Source organism: Dromaius novaehollandiae, chromosome 6 (genome assembly GCF_036370855.1).
Source record: "Dromaius novaehollandiae isolate bDroNov1 chromosome 6, bDroNov1.hap1, whole genome shotgun sequence".
Taxonomy (NCBI): Eukaryota; Metazoa; Chordata; class Aves; order Casuariiformes; family Dromaiidae; genus Dromaius; species Dromaius novaehollandiae.
Genome location: NC_088103.1, coordinates 14,135,493 through 14,154,707, shown reverse-complemented (window position 1 = coordinate 14,154,707; position 19,215 = coordinate 14,135,493). Strand labels below are relative to the sequence as shown.

Sequence of the window (19,215 nt, the reverse complement as noted above, 5' to 3'; positions counted from 1 at the left end):
AAATCCACTTGTGTGAATTTTGTATCCAAGCTGAAAGTTATATCTTACCGAAATGTTATAATGGGACTATTTGATTTCTATTTACTAATTATAGTGACTTTCTCTGCACGTTTATTTAATTTCTTGTTTAACCCAATGTAAGCTTCATTGTCCACTGAGAGAATGCCTGAACTATAAACCAAACCCCTACAGTTCTGCTGGCGTAATCATACTCCAAAACACATCAGTGTTACTCTTTATTTGCTATTACTAGCTGTCACATCTGCCATACTCACATTGTGTATTCCCATTGATGTTAGTGGAAAATAAACTTCGACACATTTGAGGAAAATAAGCTCCTGAAGTTCCATCTGTGCAAGATCTCAAAATAAATGATATTTGAGCACTTTTGCTAAGGGCAAATGAGTATCTGGGTTGAGTTAGTGTTTAGGCAAATGACAAACTTTCAATGCATTTGCTGAATGCATTTCTTTCATTCTACATGCTCCTTTAGTTGCTGTACTACACCTCCTGTCAGGTAGTAACTGAGTCTCTGAGCCGTCTTTGTGAAATGAGAAGGCTGCTTGCAGAACAAGGTTTTGGTCCTGTAATTGACAGCAGGCAGGGAGAAACATGGCTCGGGAGAGCGCATGGCACTGCTCGGTAGGAACAAGGAGTCTGCACATTTGTTGCTGCCAACTGCAGGATTGAGGTATTGGCCTGCTCCTGATCTGAATTGTGAGACTACCTGTGGAGTTCATTTGTCCTCCATGTGAGATGGAAGGGAAAAATTGAGCCCTGTGTAATGCATGTTTACTGAGAGAATACAGGAACCAGATCTGTGTCTTGTTCCTAAACTCATTCAGCTTCAAATCTTTGCCAATGGTTGGGTAAAATTTCTGGAGATTGCTCAGTGAAGTTTACTTAGCCACAATTTTAGGATGCACTCACTGGTGAGGACAGTTATACTGAAGGCACGACTGTGCTTGCAGAGAGCTTAGTTCTGCTCTCTCTTCTTTGAAGTGTGGAGTATTCCTCCAGAAGTCACTAGTGTTGAATAATAGGAAAGAGCTAAATTAAGCCTAGAGTTAAAAAAACAATATCAGGGGAATCTGAATGTGTGTGCGCATTTCAGAACCACTTGGTACATATGAATATAAATATTATAGTTATAAATAAGTAATGCTTTGTATTCAAAACTTTTTTTTTTTATTTTGGACGTGAAAGAGGAATGCATATTAACCTACAAGAAAGGCACAACAGTAGTATTAGACATGGGGAGGGAGGAAACGAGGAGAAGATTTAGAAGGGTTTATCCTTCTAACAGGATTCATACAGGCATTCTCTTTTTATCTAGTGTAGGAATTGGTTTTACAAGGATACTCATTCAGAAAATATTCTTAAATGTGTTTACTCTGTATTAGAAGTTAGTTTGCCAGGATTTGGGGGGAAAGAGGAAAGAGACTTTTAAGAGACTGAGATTATTCACTCATTTTTTGTACATGTAAAGAAGCATGAATAATGCAATGTTACTTATGTGGCTGAGACTAACAAGTCAAAATTTGAAATACAATAGCATCCTGGAGAAGTATCACTTTTGCTGCCTAACAAACATTGGCCTTGGATCTGATCATTTTATAAATCCTTTTGTGTTTGTATTTCCTCTATTTGATTGCATTGTCTCATTTGAACGCGGTGATATAGAGAACATTGAAATTTTTGAGATTCAGGTTCATTATTTGCTCAGCAGAGGTTTATTGTCTTGGTCCTTTAAGAGAGCCTTACAGGGCCCATATTGTATTTTTGCTTAATTAACTTTAATGTATGCAACTAATATGTAATTTCCTGAGACTTTCCTGCCATTTATGATGGTTATACAGAAAGAGGAATTCTCTCTTCTATTGCATTTCTGAGGAAATAAAATACCTCCACAATAAGTTAGGAAATTCAGTATGAATTAGAGCACTCAAATATTGTCATTCTATGTCAGCTTTTTAGAGTCGAGAGCTTACTGTTTTGCCTTCATAAAGCTGATATATAACTGATCCGCTGAATTATCAAGACAATGCAAGGTAGAAATTTTTCTGTTTCAGAAGGTTTAAGGAAGTCTTTGTTCCTTTTGTGAGAGTTATCCATTTCTAAAGTGGTTGTTTTTAATTGTTAATATCTGTAACTAGTAAGAGGATTTCTAGCCCAAGATGCCTAGGTCCTCTTTATGAAGTTGACCCTCCCTCATCAAACATTTCTGCTTCAAAAGGTCATAGCGAATGTCTCTCATTGTGTTGAAAATATTAACTTGAAAAAAACACTTTCTTTTTCCCCTAGATGAATATATTTTAATATCTGAAAAAGGTGACATTTAAAAACAAATTCTGATTTGTATCATTAGATTTTGTTTGGCTTTTAGTGTGCTTATTACATGTGCTATTGGTACCTGCCCTTATCTTGTTGGGGGGGGGGGGGTGGTACTCAAAATTTCCTTACTTTATATCTTATTCCTCTGTACCTCTCATCACCATATGTATATGTCTTTTTATTTACAGATATTTTACCAGAATGTATTAAGGATCCAGCTTTAGTTTTTAATTTTGCTCTATATGGGTGCTGTCTCACCTTGCTTATCTTTTGGCTTACTAACATTAGTCATGTTTATTTTGATCAGATTGCTAGGTATTCATGGACCCTTACACTTCACAGAGGAAAAACTACAAGAGTTAATGTCTTATGTGCCTTTCTAAAGACAGTGCATTGCAGCCCTCACTGCACTACTTTTTGTACTAAGACAGCAACCTAGATAAACCCCAAAACTACGTGAACCAGCCAAGTGAAATTACATTGATGTAGAAGAATATTGTGGTGATGTAGAACTGTCAGGATGACTGCTCCGCTGGTTTTCCTCCCAGATGCTAGTTGTAGGATGTGTTTTTGACATTCCCAATTAATGCAGTGGCTCCCAGGTGTCTTACCTGCCATAAAAAATCAGAGCAGCCTAGAGGCTGCTTTAGTTGCTTTAGCAATAGCAGCAGATGCAAAGGCAGCTGCAGTTTGGCTGAATAGAGCAGTTATTACTGAACCGAGGCTTTCTGTTTTGTTGCATCTTTTCAATCCTGGGCCATAGATCAGGGTTAGAGTTGGTCGTTCTTCAGTAACTTGGCCTGTTTTGTGGGGTTAGCTTTATGGTTTGTATAGCTCCCCTAAAATATGTATTTTGTATCATATAGTTTCCACTGTCCTTGTATTTCTCATTAAAAGGTGATTTTTTCATCATATAAATGTCAAAAGACCTTTTTTTTTGGCAAGTATCTTGAGCTGTTTTCTTTTTTGTTGCTTCTAGAGGCAGATTCAGAAGACAGCAGGTCTCCAGATAGAATCTGAGTAGGACCTGTTATTTACTTTGCTGTTCCTCAACTCAGTTTTTAATGATGTGTCTAGTGAGGAATCTTAAATAAGTGACTTGACTTTAGAAAGTAGTAACATTGTAGTATTTTCAGTTAAATTCTTTGGGAATTGCTAGATGTAACGACTTTCAACAGTGTATTTCTTTGAAAGCTTAAATATATGCATCTCTTTTGGAAAACTAAACTCAGGATTTAACGGATGTGTTTTGCCAAATCAGTGTGAAATGGTTTAAGAAACTGCTGTCCGCAAGTGATTAATTATCACCTCCTCAGCTGAGAATGTAGTAGACGGGCTAGTGAGCTCTCAGGGTGTTTCAGTGTAACTTACATCTCCTGTAGTGGATATCTGCAAAAGAAAGGGTCATAACTGGAAATAGCCATCACTAACAGGCCTTCTGTTGTTTTGTGGGTTGTTTATATCTAGATTAGATTAAATGCAAAAGATTTCATTCTCAGACAAAGCAGCTTCTTTATAGCAACCACTTCAGATGCAAGGACAAGCATAAGAGATTTATGAAGTACAACCTGACAGCCCTAAATGCCTTATTGTTTGTTACCGGTCCCTTGGGAACGTGTTTTCGAAGATCCAGTGGAATGGTGTTGGCATTTTAGAAGAGGCATAATAGCGATTTTTGCATGTCTGCTACAAAAGCATCAGAAGTCCATGTTTCCCACAACATGACTCTAAAAACACTGAAGATTTATCCCTGGGTACAAAGAATCTTGGAACCAGATGACTTGTCTTTGTCCATACAACTGGAGATTTTCCAATGTGATGCCAAATGAGACAAATCTATTTATACATGTTGAGCAGGATTCATGATGGCTTTAAATGGAAATGTAAGTTACACATCATTAAGCTGGTGTAATTTGCATCTTGAGGGACAGAAGGACAATGTCTTAGCAGGAAACACAGTCAATAAGAGAATTTAAAATAATTCAAGGAAAGGCCATTTTATTGCTTTCTTCTCCTTTGTGTTGGTTGTTCTCCTGGCACATTTGAGCTCTACAATATAAAGTGCATTTACATTGATTTAGGAATGTGTAACTTTCCACCACTACTTAGGACAGCTCTGAATTTGGTTGAGTGATGGTTCAGTCAGAGCTCCTTTAATCCCAAATTCCATTGAGATATTCACAGTTTTCCCACACATGAAATGCATAAATAATTTTTGTCACTGTATTGGACTGGCAATTATTTTAATCTCAACCCCAAGAAAGGGAAATAGCAATCTGAGAAGCCTTCTTACGTTACTATGATGGTCATTTCCCCAGTATCTAAGTCCAAATTGCAAAAACATAGTAGTATTTTACAGATTTATTGTGATCCACAGTTACCAAAAGGATGCTTTTACAGCTCCACCAGAGAAAAGAATTTCACCTGGCCCTGCTTTTTTTTTAATTTTTCCAGACTTAATGGACATCGCTGCAGCTGAATAAGTATTTCACAGGTTTGCTTCACGCAGAGTACAAGCCATCGCACTCATCATGGCTGTACTATTTGTGTTTTTTTCCCTGTTGATGGATGCTTATTATGTCATTGTTTTCAGTCAGCAGGTTCTGTTTTCTGTGAATTTGTTTATCGACTGCTGGATAATTTTTCATGCTTGCATAGTGCAGCCAGCTACATAGTTACTGCTGCGAACAGTGACATATTAGGATTATGATGGAGTTAGGGGAAAGAGGGTGTGATTTGATTGCTGAATGCCAATGTCATAAGCTCTGAATACTTAGGAAATCTTACTGCAGTGTACCTGATGTATAACTTTTGAATGTGAACCCGTATTTTTAATGTTTCCAAAGGATGAATTGTATTCAGTGGGAAATACAAAAGTTTATAGAGATTATATACTTATATTAAATATATATCATACTGCTTCTCTTAAATTCTTTCCATTGTTAATGCTTAATAGTAGGGATGTATTTGACAGGATAATATCAGAGTCAAAACTTCCAAGAGCAAGGTCACAGGAACCCACAAGGGAATATATTACTTTATTTGTCTATATTTAGAAAACTCACTTTTGTGAACTGTATGTATGTTTAGAAGATGGATTAGAAATTAGCCCTTTCAGGATTTCTTTTGTAGATAACACAGAAAATTTGTCTGTGAAATGAAAAATCAGTAGGCAAATATTCCTGTGCCCTACCACGAACTTCTGCATTTTTAGAACTAAGGGAATGATCAAATTATTAAAGTTATAAAAATTAACTGTTTGTAAATGCTCAGTAACTACCAATCAGAGGTTGCATTAAGGTTCTTCCATACCATTCTCTGATTGCTGCAGGTATAATTGTTCAGCAGCTTGTTTCCTGAGTGATAAGGCAAATTGAAAAGAAATTTGTCCTCTTCCAGATCTTTTCAACATGGACTTATCAATTTCCAAGCTTTAGCATTCGTCTCCAATAGTGGCAGATGAAAGCCGTGAATGTTCAATGGGAATTTTCTGCTTTTTCCCATCCATAGATAATTTATGCAACTAGAAGATACAAGGAGGTTACTAAATTAAGTATGTCTGTGTGTATATAAATAAAATTGATTTGTTACCCATTTGCCAGTATTTTGGCTCAGCTGCAGCAGTGACTATCATAACTGCTTTAAAATTGATTAGACAATTTAACTTGAAATTTAACTCTGGATATGGCAGAGAGAGATAAGCCTGTGAGTAGGAGCATAAAGCATTAATCTTGCAGTTCTCCAGCTGATCTCAGTAAAGCTGGCGTTTTTGTGTTTATTCCATGGCTTTGAAGAAGTTTAAAGACTTATGCTTCAAGTGTGACCTATGCACACATGAGTGGACTTTGGCATATTATAAGGGTCAGTAAGCACTGAGCCCTTTTGCTTGTTATGTAAGTGAAGTCAGCTTTTTTTTTTTTTTTTTTTTTTTTTTTAAAGTAGAGGTGTTTCTGCCACACACAGATGACATGTCCAGGGATGACATGCCCAGTTTTCTGGCAATAGGAGACAAGGTTTGTCTGATTGCTAGCTCTTCCATATGTTTCTGCCCAGAAGAGCCCTGACGGGAGTGCTTTTATTCTGTCCCACAGTGTCTTCCAGTGTTGAAGCAGCATGAATGTGCAAAATGAAGCAGATGTTTTAAATAGAAGCTACTGTATTTTAATTTGATATAAAGATGTTCGGAACAACATTTCTTATGTGATTTTCATTTTTAATTTTTGTTTGTATTGTGATTCATCAAAGAAAGATCAATTTAGCCTTGGTGAAGTGGCAAAGTGACTAATATGAAAGCAGCTGGCTCTAAGGCCTTCCCCCTACCTACTTTCAGATTTATAACTTCCTTTCAGCTGGGCTTTTGAAGTACTTCTGGGCAAATATATGTTGGTTTTGAATAAGTTCAGCTACTCTTTCTGGTTTTAGTAGACTTTCTATTTCCCTGTGTTGATCTATTCCTTAAATTGATCCTGGGGTAAAGGAGAAATGTGTTGAAATGGACATGCTTTCCAGTATTAAGATGGATTCACAATACCCACCAAAGCACAAGTAAAAAAAAGGTGCAAATGTGTTATCTTGTTAGTCCATTGTATCTGTCAGTTTTAAATCTTTTTTATGCCTGTATTTTAGTTACTACTCACCTGAGGTCTCCAGCCTTAACTAGGGAATGGGTCTGTAAGCAGTCTTCTGCAGCAGCCAACCTTTTTAAGTGGTTTGGTTAAGGATATTGAAAATGTGATGAAAGTGATATACTAAAGGTAAACCAAATAAGACAGTCCTATGGGACAAAAAAGGGATAGAATGACCCTGCCCCATGTAAGTGATGTGGCCAGATTTTGTGTAAGTACCAAGTAGAGCACGGCATGACATATATTTGGAAAAAAACAGGTCTGCTTGGGCAATACTGTTATTACTGTGGTCTGCAACATGTCAAGATCTAAGCAGTGAATCGAGTGATAAGACACTGCAGACTGCAGTGATAAAGGTTTGGAATGAAAGTTGAAGGACATTATTTGTTTTGTAGATTGTATAGTAAATCATGTGCTCCACAGAGCTCTTAGAACAGAAATATTTCAGAGGCACTCACATAATATTCAGAAAATCCTGAACAATGTCAACCTAGAGAAATGCCAGGAAATGTGGAGGAGATGTGGTTAAGACAGAATTACTGGACAAAACAGCAGTAGTGATAGAGACTTAGAACTGCAGATAGCATAGCAGCTTGGTATGCAAACAGCATGTCACAGGCCAAGGAGGTGTCAGCCCTTTTTCTGTAACAGCATCTGAATACTGGCTACACTTCTGATGGGCATTTTAGGAAGTGCTTCCAAGCTGGAAGGAGCTCAAGGAATAGCAAGCAGTAAGATTAGCAGTGAAAAAGCTTGAGGGGAAGAACCAGAGGTGAGACTGTCTGTAGGTTCAGGAATTGTCTGTACGTCAGTGGAAGATTAACACCCCAGTCTGCATGATCGAGGTTCCTGACACCTTATGTGGAGAGATACCAAATGTCATCAATAGGAGATAAAGGATGCAACTGAATAGATTATAATTTAGTCTCCTGGGGAGAATGTGCTACCAGTGAGACTGAGATGTAGAATAGCAGTGGAAGTAGCTAGATCTCCTCTGTGTAGAAGCAGACTAAGAGCAGCTGGTAACAGTCCTGGCATGAAGACGGAAGCAATAACAGGTCTTCACAGTTTCTCACAGTTTTATTAACAGTAACCCAATACCAGCCTGATACGGGGTGGCCTTTCCACTGTACCTCCAGCAAGGAAGCCCTTGGGTGTAAGAATTAGTACCAGATCCCAAGTACTCCATGAAACCTCAGGTTACTGAGATTGGAGAGGCCTGTTCTAACCCAATTAGGCCTATGAATGCAAACAGTAACTTCATGGAAACCTTAGTAGATCCTGATTCTACCCCACTTTTGGTAGTCTTATAGTCTCTAATTTTAGCATAACTCACCTAATTAGTCATATTGATCTGAATTTGCCCCAATTCCTGGGTGTCATTGGGTCTCACTCTATCCCTAATGTTACCCCTTTGTTCCCCATCCTGGCAGTCAGCACCTGCCCAGTGTGTGATCCCACACCATGGGACGCAGTGATGCACAGCTCTTTTCTACCCTGTATCACAGGGAGCGGAGCTATAACCACAACCTGCTTGGCCTGCTCCTGACCTGGGAGTTGCCTCAGAGCCACCTCTAGAATGGGAGGCCTCATCTGTTCCAACCCTACCCATACAAGTGACAGGATTTTGATAGCAATACTCATCAAAGACAAAAAGAAAAACTGACTGGTGTAGGTTGAAAGGCCTGAAAACGTAACCAGTTCCTAATGCTAGACTGACTGACTGCCCTACTTGCTCCAGGGTCAGACAGTTGAAGTGTAGCAGACTGCAGGTTAAATGCACTTTTGCTGATCCCAGCATGCCAACCAGGTACCGTCCATAAGCCCAACACTACTGTTAAAAAGGGCTGTTATATTTACCTGGGGATGGCCTTGTCAGAACCTCATTGAATCCCCACTTTAACAGCAGATGGTAGCAGATGGTATTTTCTTAAGCAACTGACTCATAAGTTTAACTGAGGTATTGAAAATTCTGCTCATTTTCACTATTTTATCCTATATAAATATGTTATAATAGTTGTAATGCTTTTATAAAATTAATACATGCTAATGGAAATACTCTACATTATGTAGTTTTATAAGCAATGTAGGTACATTGCCAAACTGGATAGGATATTCTGACTCTCCTTTAGGCTGCTATCCTGGCATCTTCATTTCTTTCTAGCTACTTGTGGTGCAATGACATCAGGCACTATATCTCACATTTTTATGTCTTGTTTCAGCATGCGTCAGGACAATGTTGTTCTTAACTTTGAAAAACACTAATTTTTGCAGGATCCAGAATCTGAGTTAGAGTTTATCCTTTAGAAGAGAATGATGCTTCAGAATTTCTTGGTGGTCTGAATGCTAGTTGTCTACTGTATGGGGAAAACTGGTCTAATATCTGCATTTTTGGTTCCTAGGATCAGTCAAATCTAATGCTTTTCATGTTCTGTCCTCTTTTTTTCCTGTTCCATGCAATGATACACAGATTGCTATTGAACAGTTGCCTTTTACCAATACTCACTGAATCACCATCCTGATCATTATTATTGTTAGGCCTCATTATCAGGTTTGTATTGCTGCCTGTCATCTCAATGGATTTTGACATTCAGGAATGCACAAATATGTATTATAAGTATGTATTGCAAATATGACAGATGATTCTTCTACATAGAAGAAAAAACTGGAGTTACTTTGTGATGGTGATTGTGAGATATTTTTCTTTCATATTTCATATCCTGTTCATATTTCAAAATATTTTTTTCCACTTTCAAAGAGCTTTAAAGATTTCAGAAATGCCTTGATTTGTGATTCTGGTCTCTCACAAAGACTGGAAGATAGCTTTGGCATTTAGTAGTGCAAGTAGTTTCATTTTCTCAGAATTATATTTAAAATGTTGCTAAAAATTACTTTAGGATTTTCTAATAAGCATTTACTGAAGCCATATATTCACTTCAGAATCAAAGAAGGTAGAAGGACCAGGAGCACAGGCACCAAGGGTGCATGCCAGACATCATTTCACAGAATTCTATAGAAAACAAAGCCTATTTACAGAAGCCCTGTTGCAGAAAAATGTTACTCTTTGACTGTCATCAGTGTATTCTGAAGTATTTTCATCATCTCTGTTGCTTTTTGTCAGTGGTTAGAACCGTTATTGCTTTCCACACCTCTCCTGGAGCTTAAACTTCCTTCACCATTCGTAGCAAGGCTAGGACACATACGTGTGGAGTATAGAGGCTCAAGGAAGCTTGCAAGCAAGGAAGTTGCATGTTAGCATACATCATGGATGTGTATGGCTTGGATTTGTTGCCTGCGTGCGTGATCAGGTCCTTAATCAGTTATTCTGTGTGCTGTGATCTGAGCCCATCCAGCTCTCCAGGAGGTCTGAGAACCTCAGCAGCATCACTTCATCTGCTGAAACATAGGGCCTGGCTCCAGGAAGAGCAGCCTCATGTACCTTTTCAGCATACCTTCTGGGGCTTTCAGTCATTTTTTTTCAAATACAAAATGCTTACAAAAGAAAGTAATGCCATTATCTCCTGGCTAGCTTTCTGAAATCTCATGTTGAGAAAAGCACTTACCATGTATTTCATATTTTATATGAACAGAAAGCTTTTGGTAATGATTGGTATTTCTGAGTCCATTGCAGCCGGTGCAGCTGTTGAAAATGTCATTGTGGATGGCACAAATAGCACAGGATTTTGAGTAAGACCATGCACCATCTGACTTTGATATTGATTAAAAAAGAGAAAAACAATAGGATGTTTAACAAATAAACAACAAGTTGTTTGTAAATACATAAAATGGAATAAAAACAGAAGAACATCATCACTGACCCTTGAAATCAGCAATAAAATTCTTCTATTCAAAATTCTGCTCATACATACCTGATATTCAATCATAGTGTCTCGGAAATCCACAGACTACCAGGTACACCCTTAGTATTCCTGCTTTGAGGTGTTGATATAACTCTTTGAACTCTGACAATGTATGTTGTTAGACTGAAATGTCCCTAATGTTTTCTACGTCAAATTTGTTTATTATTATTACTGACTAGAACTAATCTCTGTGTCCATTTTTGTACCAGTTAGGCTGGAAATATAAACGATTTGCTGTAAATGAATCAGAGTAATTTCAGCACATACAAAAGATTAAAGGCACTAATTGTTACAAGTGTTTTGGTAGAGCTTTGGCAAGTACTTTTGGACTGGAGTTATGGGATGCCTTTTGAATGGTATATTTTGATTGGGAAGGAAAAGCCTCTGCTCCATTTTCTTGTGGGCTCTGTCTGAACTAGGATACGGCAAAATACTATATATTTGTTGGCATGTTTTTTACGAAGCTGCTCTGTTTTACTTGGTGTTGGCAGCTAGTGTCTTTAACAGTTTAAAGTCATTTAGCTCATTGTGATGAACCCTGTGGAGTTATCTAGAATTAATAGTGGGCAGCTATACATCCCTGTCTTTTGCGATTGAAAACAAATTCTGACAATGTGTTCTCTCCACTCCTCTGCATGGGCTTCCTGTGTTCCTCATCTGGACAGGATTTGGGAGCTTTCCTCTTTTTCTTACACAGGCATCGTACTTGTTTTTCTCCTTTCTCTCTTCCTATTCTTATCTATGTTTGTTTAAATTATTTTACACCCTTTTTCTTAATTCCCTCATTTGCATCTTCTTCTCTAGCTTTTTCTTTTGTTTTTCTTTTCATTTCTTTTGTCTTTCTGCTCTTTTTTATTGTTTGTTTGCTTTTGACTTTTGTCTTATGCAGTGTGAATCTGACTAAGATCAGCTAATCTTTCTGAGTTTTAATGTTAACTGGATGCTCTACTGCAGAGTCGCCCTGGGAGCTAAGAGAAGACCTAATTTTAGAACCCATGATGCTTCTCGGGGTCAGTGGACATTTGCTCAGTCTACCATATGCACTTGGAATAAAGCAGAAAAAAGCCTTCCCAGGGAAACTGCAGGGAGTCTCGACTGGGCAAGCAGAACAGATGGAATAACAACAGGAAAATGAAAGTGGTGTATATGTTACTTTTACAATGGCTTAACAAAGTGATCACTGTGCCAGTTGTTTGGTTGGAAAGGGACAATATTTTATATATATGTGTGTGTGTATGTATATACACATACCACCTATAAACCTTGAAAAGGTTGTTTTTACTTCATGCTTGAAAAATACTTATAGGATGAATATGATTTCTATTTGTATTTATTTCACTTACAGCTATGGTTAGGGCCATTACATTAACTGCACACATCTTAACTATTCACTGTAGCATCTGATAGCTTCAGATGTTTCTTATAGTGAAACTGTAACTGCACACAGTTGTGATACTAGCCAGTCTATCCAGCCTGCTTAGATGTTATTAGTGCTTATTCACACAAAGAATCACATCCCTTTCAAATAGTTCTTGTCACCCAAAATGGGACTTGCATAATTGTGCCTTACAGTTGCTTCTGAGTACTCGGTATGAGATTTTGTGAAAGGCTGTTCGGAGACGCTGTTGTATTGGAACAAAGAAAACAGAGCTGAGTCATATTAAGTAACCCTTTAACTAAAGGAATCATGCTTATTTTTCATGCAGGGAATAAATCACAAGATAGTGGGATAGCAGAGATGGAGGAACTGCCAGTCCCACATAACATCAAAATAAGCAACATCACGTGCGATTCCTTCAAGATTTCTTGGGATATGGATTCTAAATCCAAGGACCGCATCACTCATTACTTCATCGATCTCAACAAGAAAGAAAACAAGAATTCCAACAAATTTAAACACAAGGTAATTTTCACTTTAAAATCAGGGTGGAAATACTTAATTTTAAATAGATGAATCTCAGTGTTGTTTTAACCTTTCAAAGCCAGACCATGGGAAACAGGTCCTGGACATTCAGCAAAGGTGGGTTCTGATTAATCTGACTGAGGATTTTTTTTGTTCAGAATACTCTCTCCTTCTCTACCCAATGCACATACGTACACACACGCGCGCACACACACACACACACACACACACACACACACACACACAATTACTCGTTTCGTAGAGAATTAAATGTTGCCTTTTTTATTTCATTTAAAACTGAAACATTTTGCAACCTGTGCAATTTACTGCAAGACACGTTTTGATTTCTGACTAGTTCTTAATCTTTGCTTAAACAATTTATGTATTCTGTGCCTGTCCTTGTTCAGTGACAGACTTGTGAGAGCAACACATGTCATTTCAACAGAAGAGTCACAAATCCTAATGCACTTCTAGGAAGGCTTCCAGCAATTTTAGTTCTGAGCATTCAACACTGTGACCCGAATTGTCATCTGACCTCTTTCCTTTAGCCACTGGTGCAGGGACACATTGAATGTATTGCAAAGTCTGTGGTTATCAAATTCGGCAAGATTTGCTTCAACCTTGGAATAGGTCAAATACGGAGATATCTAAAGTAACATGGAATAAGAAAGAGGATGAGATTAAACAGCACAATCATCCGTAAGTTTAAAAAAAAAACCAAAAGTCAGCAAGATCCCTAAAAGACAAAGGTTGCTGAGGCACAGATAACCATCTAGAAAACATGAGAGCTCTAATTCTGCCTCCAGCATCCAAGTTACTAATGGTTTATAAACCAATGGGATAATCAGGAAAAATTTTCACCAATTTCTCTGAGCCTTTTTATTGCAAGAGTATTTTTTCCATAACTGCTGTTAACAGCATGTTTATAAATTTCCTTTCCCTTTGCCTTATGAGACTTTTTTGGTTTTAATATGGTTGGAAGTAAAGTATTCATTAAATGTAATGAATATCACTTACCACTGTTTGAAACAGAGAATTTTATGTGTTTGGCCAACATGCCACAATTGATAGAACTGGTATGCTTGTTCAGTATTGTTATACCAGCCTTTACTCTGATCCGTTTTTAATTGTGGTAACAGATAAAATAGAATAGATTTTTTTTCTTAGTGTTTTTATTTTTTTGCGCTGGCATCCTTTGAAGTCAAATTCCCAATTTTTACTGCAGTATAAATATACCTTCTAATATAAATGCTTGCTTAGATTTTTTTTTAACTTGTCTAGTTACTTCTAAATTTCTTTCATTTTATTAATTATTTACATACCTTTTCATCCATGTGCAAACTGATGTAAAATTTTTGTAAAAGGTGGAGCCACCCTAGCAGATCAAACAGTAATCCACTTTAAAATCTGTATCACATTGATGAGACTAATGTTAATAATGAAAAACAGGAGATATCGGTAATGCAATAAAGATAAGCCATTAGATTTATTTTATTTGTCTCAGCAATTCCCTAGCTTTTTACTATGATGAAGTATTTAGCCAAAGGAGATGGGTAATTGCTTTTGTACGAACAGGGTAAAGTATATCAATTAAAATGATGAGTATGTTGGATGTCTTGTCACAAGTAGCTTAAAATTTATTGGTACTATCAGGTTAGTAACCTGGTAGAGCTTTTGGGGGGAGGGGGGATGTCAGAATGGTAGAAATCAGTACAGCAGGCAGAGTGTGTGTGCCAGAGCGCATAGGTGTTTGCTTTAATGTGTCTTTAGGACTAAGCAGTTTTGAATACGCTTTTCTAGAATGAGCTTGTGTCCGGAAAACCCTTGCTCAAATTCAAAATATGCCATATCCCTAATATGGATAGAGACAAACCTTCCTTATAACATTATTTGTACTAGTTCTGCAGCTGAAGCTCAGTGGTAGACCTGGTGGAGAGAAAGCTGATAGCTAGAGCAGCAGGGACTGACCGATCCCTCCCAGAATCTGGAGGGAACTGAATGAGTTGCACACACACACGCACACCCCACCCAGCCATCGCTGTGATGATAAGGCAGTTGTATACCTTATCACTTTATTAACATATGGAAGTATGCCTATTCCCACATAGTGAGTGGGGAAATAAGAAGCAGATATTTGGCAAAACTAGGACTAGAGCCTAGCTGCACTGACTTCCCACACGGTGTCCCACTAACAATTTGGCAAGGGGAAGGATAAGATGAAACGTAGAAGACTGAAAAATTGAAAGCAGTCGTTCAGGTAGTGGTTGCGGCCCCCATTTTGCTGCTTCTTTGGCAAAGAAAAACTACAAAGCAGGCATCTCATCCCCAAAAGGAGTGAGGTAGTGTGACTGGCGTACCCCAGTGCTTCATTATTCAGGGCTTCCAGGCTGTTCTTGTAAATTGTTGCAGTTTAGGTACCCTTAGCATTAGCAGCCATTAGCCCCTTCAGACTCCCAGCTGTCCTTGAGGTGGTGTCTTTGCACTTCTTTGGGGGACTCAGCCAGGCTAAGGCTAAAAAGAAAAGGGATCAAAGGAGGAAATAGAGAAGGCCCAGAGAAATTTCGACTTCCGCATTTTTTTCTTGAGGACAGTATATTGACCTTGAAAAAAAAGTGTTTTCTTAGAAAAAGAACAACAAATTAGAGTTCTGAAATGCATAATATCTCGCCACAACCAGGCAAGAGGTAAAACCCTCTGTTTAATATTGTGGCTGTAGGTAGCCTGGCCATTTCTGGCACAGTTAGAAGAGTTTTCTGATGCACTATAGTGTGACAGTTGGAAGGTAAGGCTTTGAGGCATGGGGACAAGGAGCCTCTCAGTGTTGTGTGAAAACTGACAAAATTAATGGGGGTGGGATAAAACCCAGCACTGTTATATGGGCACAGAGACCTGACCCAGGTGGAGACCATTTTTACCATATCCAAAGCAAAGATGACAGGAAGACTAATGACTGGAACTGCAGCAGCTGCTGATTGCATTCGCATTGCAAAATTCAGTCCAGAGGGACGCCTTTGCAATAGAGTTCTTGGGAGGTGGCTTTAAATGTCATTTTATGTTTTTTCTTTTTCTTGTAATTTTTTTCTATATCTTTTATATATACATTTTATTTGGTTGAAAAAAATCCTTTGTTTTAGAATGCACAATTGAATCTATTACACAAAAAGTCTTCTCTCAGATGTTTGTTAATATTTGATTTAAATGAGAATTAGCAAAAAAAGGAATCAAAATGACAACAAAATCTTATCCTTGATTATCAATCGCATTTCAGTTCTTGTGGTATCACAAGCTGCTGGTTTTACACTTTATTGATATAGAAAGTGAAGATAGTTTTGTTTCTGACATCAAACAATAAGAGGAAGGTACTTTTTCCATAACTGAAAACAAAAAAAATACGTTTCAGGTCTTGCTTACACCTCATGAAGAAACAGAAGAGGTCTCTCTTGATTTGTTTTCTGTTTTTTTTTTTCTTGAGGGGACTGTGCTAGTATTTTATGTGGGTGGTTATGGATATTTCTAAACTAACTGTCTACTTTTCACATGGCAGCCATCTTAAGATTCTGTGGCTACTGATAAATATTCATAAACACCCTTCCATGTAAACAGTACTATGAAACATGTAAAATGCACAAAATTAGTCTGCAACATATTTAAATTTTTTTATTGCAGTTTGGTTTGAAAGATATCAACAGCAATATATGTATGTGGCCTGATGGAAGGCAGGAGGAATTTTCTTTGGTTACACTGAAATAAAAGCTTGGTAATGAGAACACAGCAAGCTCTTACATTAAATTAAGATGTCCTTGGGCTCAGTAACAAGTCCTTCTCTGTTTGCACACACAAGCACAAATTCAGCCCTAGTCTAAATTCTGTATTTAGGCTATGTATAACAGTATCAGTCTATAGTCACTTGGAACCAATAATAAATTCATATGTGCAAGTTATCACCACAGTTCTTAGAGCAGACCTTTGACCACTGTCCTCAGTCACCCTGTTAAGTGCTGCACCAGTGAACTGGGAGAATTAACTAAGCTTTACACAGAAGAGCCAGGGGCCAGGGACTCATGTTACAAAGAAGTACAAAGGAGGGGTGGTGGTGGTGGAGTGGTTTGGCTGCACTGATAACTTGTCTTTTGTTTGTTTTGTTGTTGTTCCCATTAGGATGTACCCACTAAATTGGTGGCCAAAGCTGTTCCTTTGCCTATGACAGTCCGTGGGCACTGGTTCTTGAGCCCAAGAACAGAATATACGGTAGCAGTGCAGACAGCGTCAAAGCAAGTTGATGGCGATTATGTTGTTTCTGAGTGGAGTGAAATCATTGAATTTTGCACAGCAGGTAATATTGCTGAGAAAACATGCACCATAGGAAATATGTAATTAAAGCTAGCTTTGCATGAATGGGTTAGACATCTCACTGGCATCAAGTAGGCTGGTACAGTATAATAGTCACACCTGGAAATTGGAAGACTAGCTTTAGGCTTTGTGTGCTCCCAGGTTTGGTATGTTATGACAGGTGGGAGGCAGCTGTCGTGCCCCCCCCCCGCCGCCCCGTTCCAGAATAGCTTAGCTGTCCCACAGCGTTATGCTTGGTGCCACTGCTTGTCCCAGGCTAGGAAGGAAGGTGGGGAACCAAACTGGAGTAGGGCCACGTGCTGGCCATAAGCACCAGTGGAGAAGACAGAGTGGCAGCTCCCTAATAGATTGCTTGATTCAGGTATTTGCTGTGCTCCCTCCTCAGCACACAGCAAAACGTGAGCACCACCAACACCCTGTCTTGAGGGCCAGTACATGTACATTTATTTATATGTCTGCCTGTAGATGATCATCCCCAAGTGCCAGCGTGCCTGCCTGCGTGAGAGCTGCGAGCTGAAGTGAGCTGTCTATGTTGGCTGAGTTGTAGTTTAGGCTGGGTCCTAAACAAGCTTGGTTAATTATGTGATGCCTTATCAGCTCATAACGAGGTAGGGTGCAGCAAACAATTTATTAAATGGCATAAGCCAGAGAGGGCAGTTCTTGGCTCCCCTGGAGTCCCAAATACAGGGAAACCACCTCTGACACAGGAAGCCGGAGCTGAAAGTAGCTGGAAGTTGGCAGAGTATTGGTGGGGAGATTAAAATATGCATGCTCCTGACATTTGTTTATGGCCACCGCTGGAAACTGGTGCTAGGCTAGATAGTTGCAGTATAGCTATGTTGTGTGTCATAGTGTTAAGTACATTCCCAATTTTAAGTTTGTGGGTGTAGCATTTAGAGAGCACTGTATTTTTTTTTTCTTCCTCACGCTAGCAGATTGTCTTTTCTTCCTAGATTATTCAAAAGTTCACCTAACACAGCTTTTGGAAAAAGCTGAAGTGATTGCAGGCCGTATGCTTAAACTGTCTGTTTTTTATCGGAATCAGCACAAAGAATACTTTGATTATATGAGGTAAGAAAGTAAACATATGTAAAATTGTTTGCGCAATTTAAGGGAGTAACGAAAATAAATCTAAGTAAATAGAGGTAGCTGTGCTAAAGCTGGAGCAGAATGGCAGTGTGCTAGGTCTCCAGTTCAGAAGAAGAGAAAAATGAAAAATAAAAGGTGACTCATTTCTTCCAACTTGTATAATGCAAGGTTTTGATTAGCAAATAAAAATCTGTGTTTTGGAGTTGAAACTGAAGTACTCACAGGGTCTCCAGCCTGATTAAAGTGTTACAAATAGAGTGTGTGTGGTGGTGGTGATGGTGGTGGTGAATGTTTTGATAATCTTGTAACACTGTACTTCAGTTGGAATGAATAAATGGGTTAGCTGGAGAGTAGTTTCCCTATGCCTGCTGAAGACCCAGTGTGCTTTGTGCACACAACCAGAAGCACCACTCCAACTGAAAGGACAGCTTTTCAATAGAAGGTGTCAAAGCTCACACGCTGACTGAGCAGGAGCAGCCACCACACAGCAGCAACCTTACACCCTTAGGAGAACATGGATCAGAGGTAAGCAGCATGGTAACATCCATTTAAACACTGTTTATCAGAAGGGTGGCACCACTGCCTATGTTCTTTCAGGACTTTAAACCATGCTCCTTCGATATTTATTGCAAGAGCTGGGCCTGCTGCTGTACAATATAATTCCAGTTTTATGTGGGTGTGACACTAGTACCTGTAGTGAGCTAGAAGTGTTGTAAAACTGCTCAAGGAAAAGAAATACTTGATGGGTTCAATTCTGAACAGCAGAGGCCACCACACTTAGAAATGTTCCAGATTTGCCATTCTGCGTATCTGTTCATTGGCTTCCAAGAGTGTTCTCTATGCCTCAGAACGTGAGGTTTGCTTCTTGGCTGCTTTGTTTAAGAATTACATTGCTGCACATAGTGACAGAGCTGCAAAGCTCAATGACGGTAGCTGATGAGTTGAAGTTGTTGAGGACCTAATAAATCTCTAGTGCTGTCTTGGACTGCATACCACAGGAGGAAAAATAACTAGTGTTTCTGACTCTCTGTTTTTAGCTATGTAATCATAGCAC

The 19,215-nt window shown here is 38.6% G+C and overlaps 1 protein-coding gene across 5 annotated transcripts in view; it reads left to right on the top strand.

Moving 5' to 3' along the window:
* PHYHIPL (phytanoyl-CoA 2-hydroxylase interacting protein like) overlaps positions 1 to 19,215 on the top strand; it is a 66,952-nt gene that overhangs the window by 38,195 nt on the left and 9,542 nt on the right. For all 5 annotated transcript variants that reach the window (XM_026122488.2, XM_026122480.2, XM_026122465.2 and 2 more), the window contains exons 2-4: positions 12,526 to 12,722; positions 16,881 to 17,055; positions 18,026 to 18,143. In XM_026122488.2, the coding sequence (XP_025978273.1) occupies positions 12,558 to 12,722; positions 16,881 to 17,055; positions 18,026 to 18,143 (458 nt within the window). In that variant the 5' untranslated portion in view covers positions 12,526 to 12,557. The remainder of the gene's footprint in view (positions 1 to 12,525; positions 12,723 to 16,880; positions 17,056 to 18,025; positions 18,144 to 19,215) is intronic.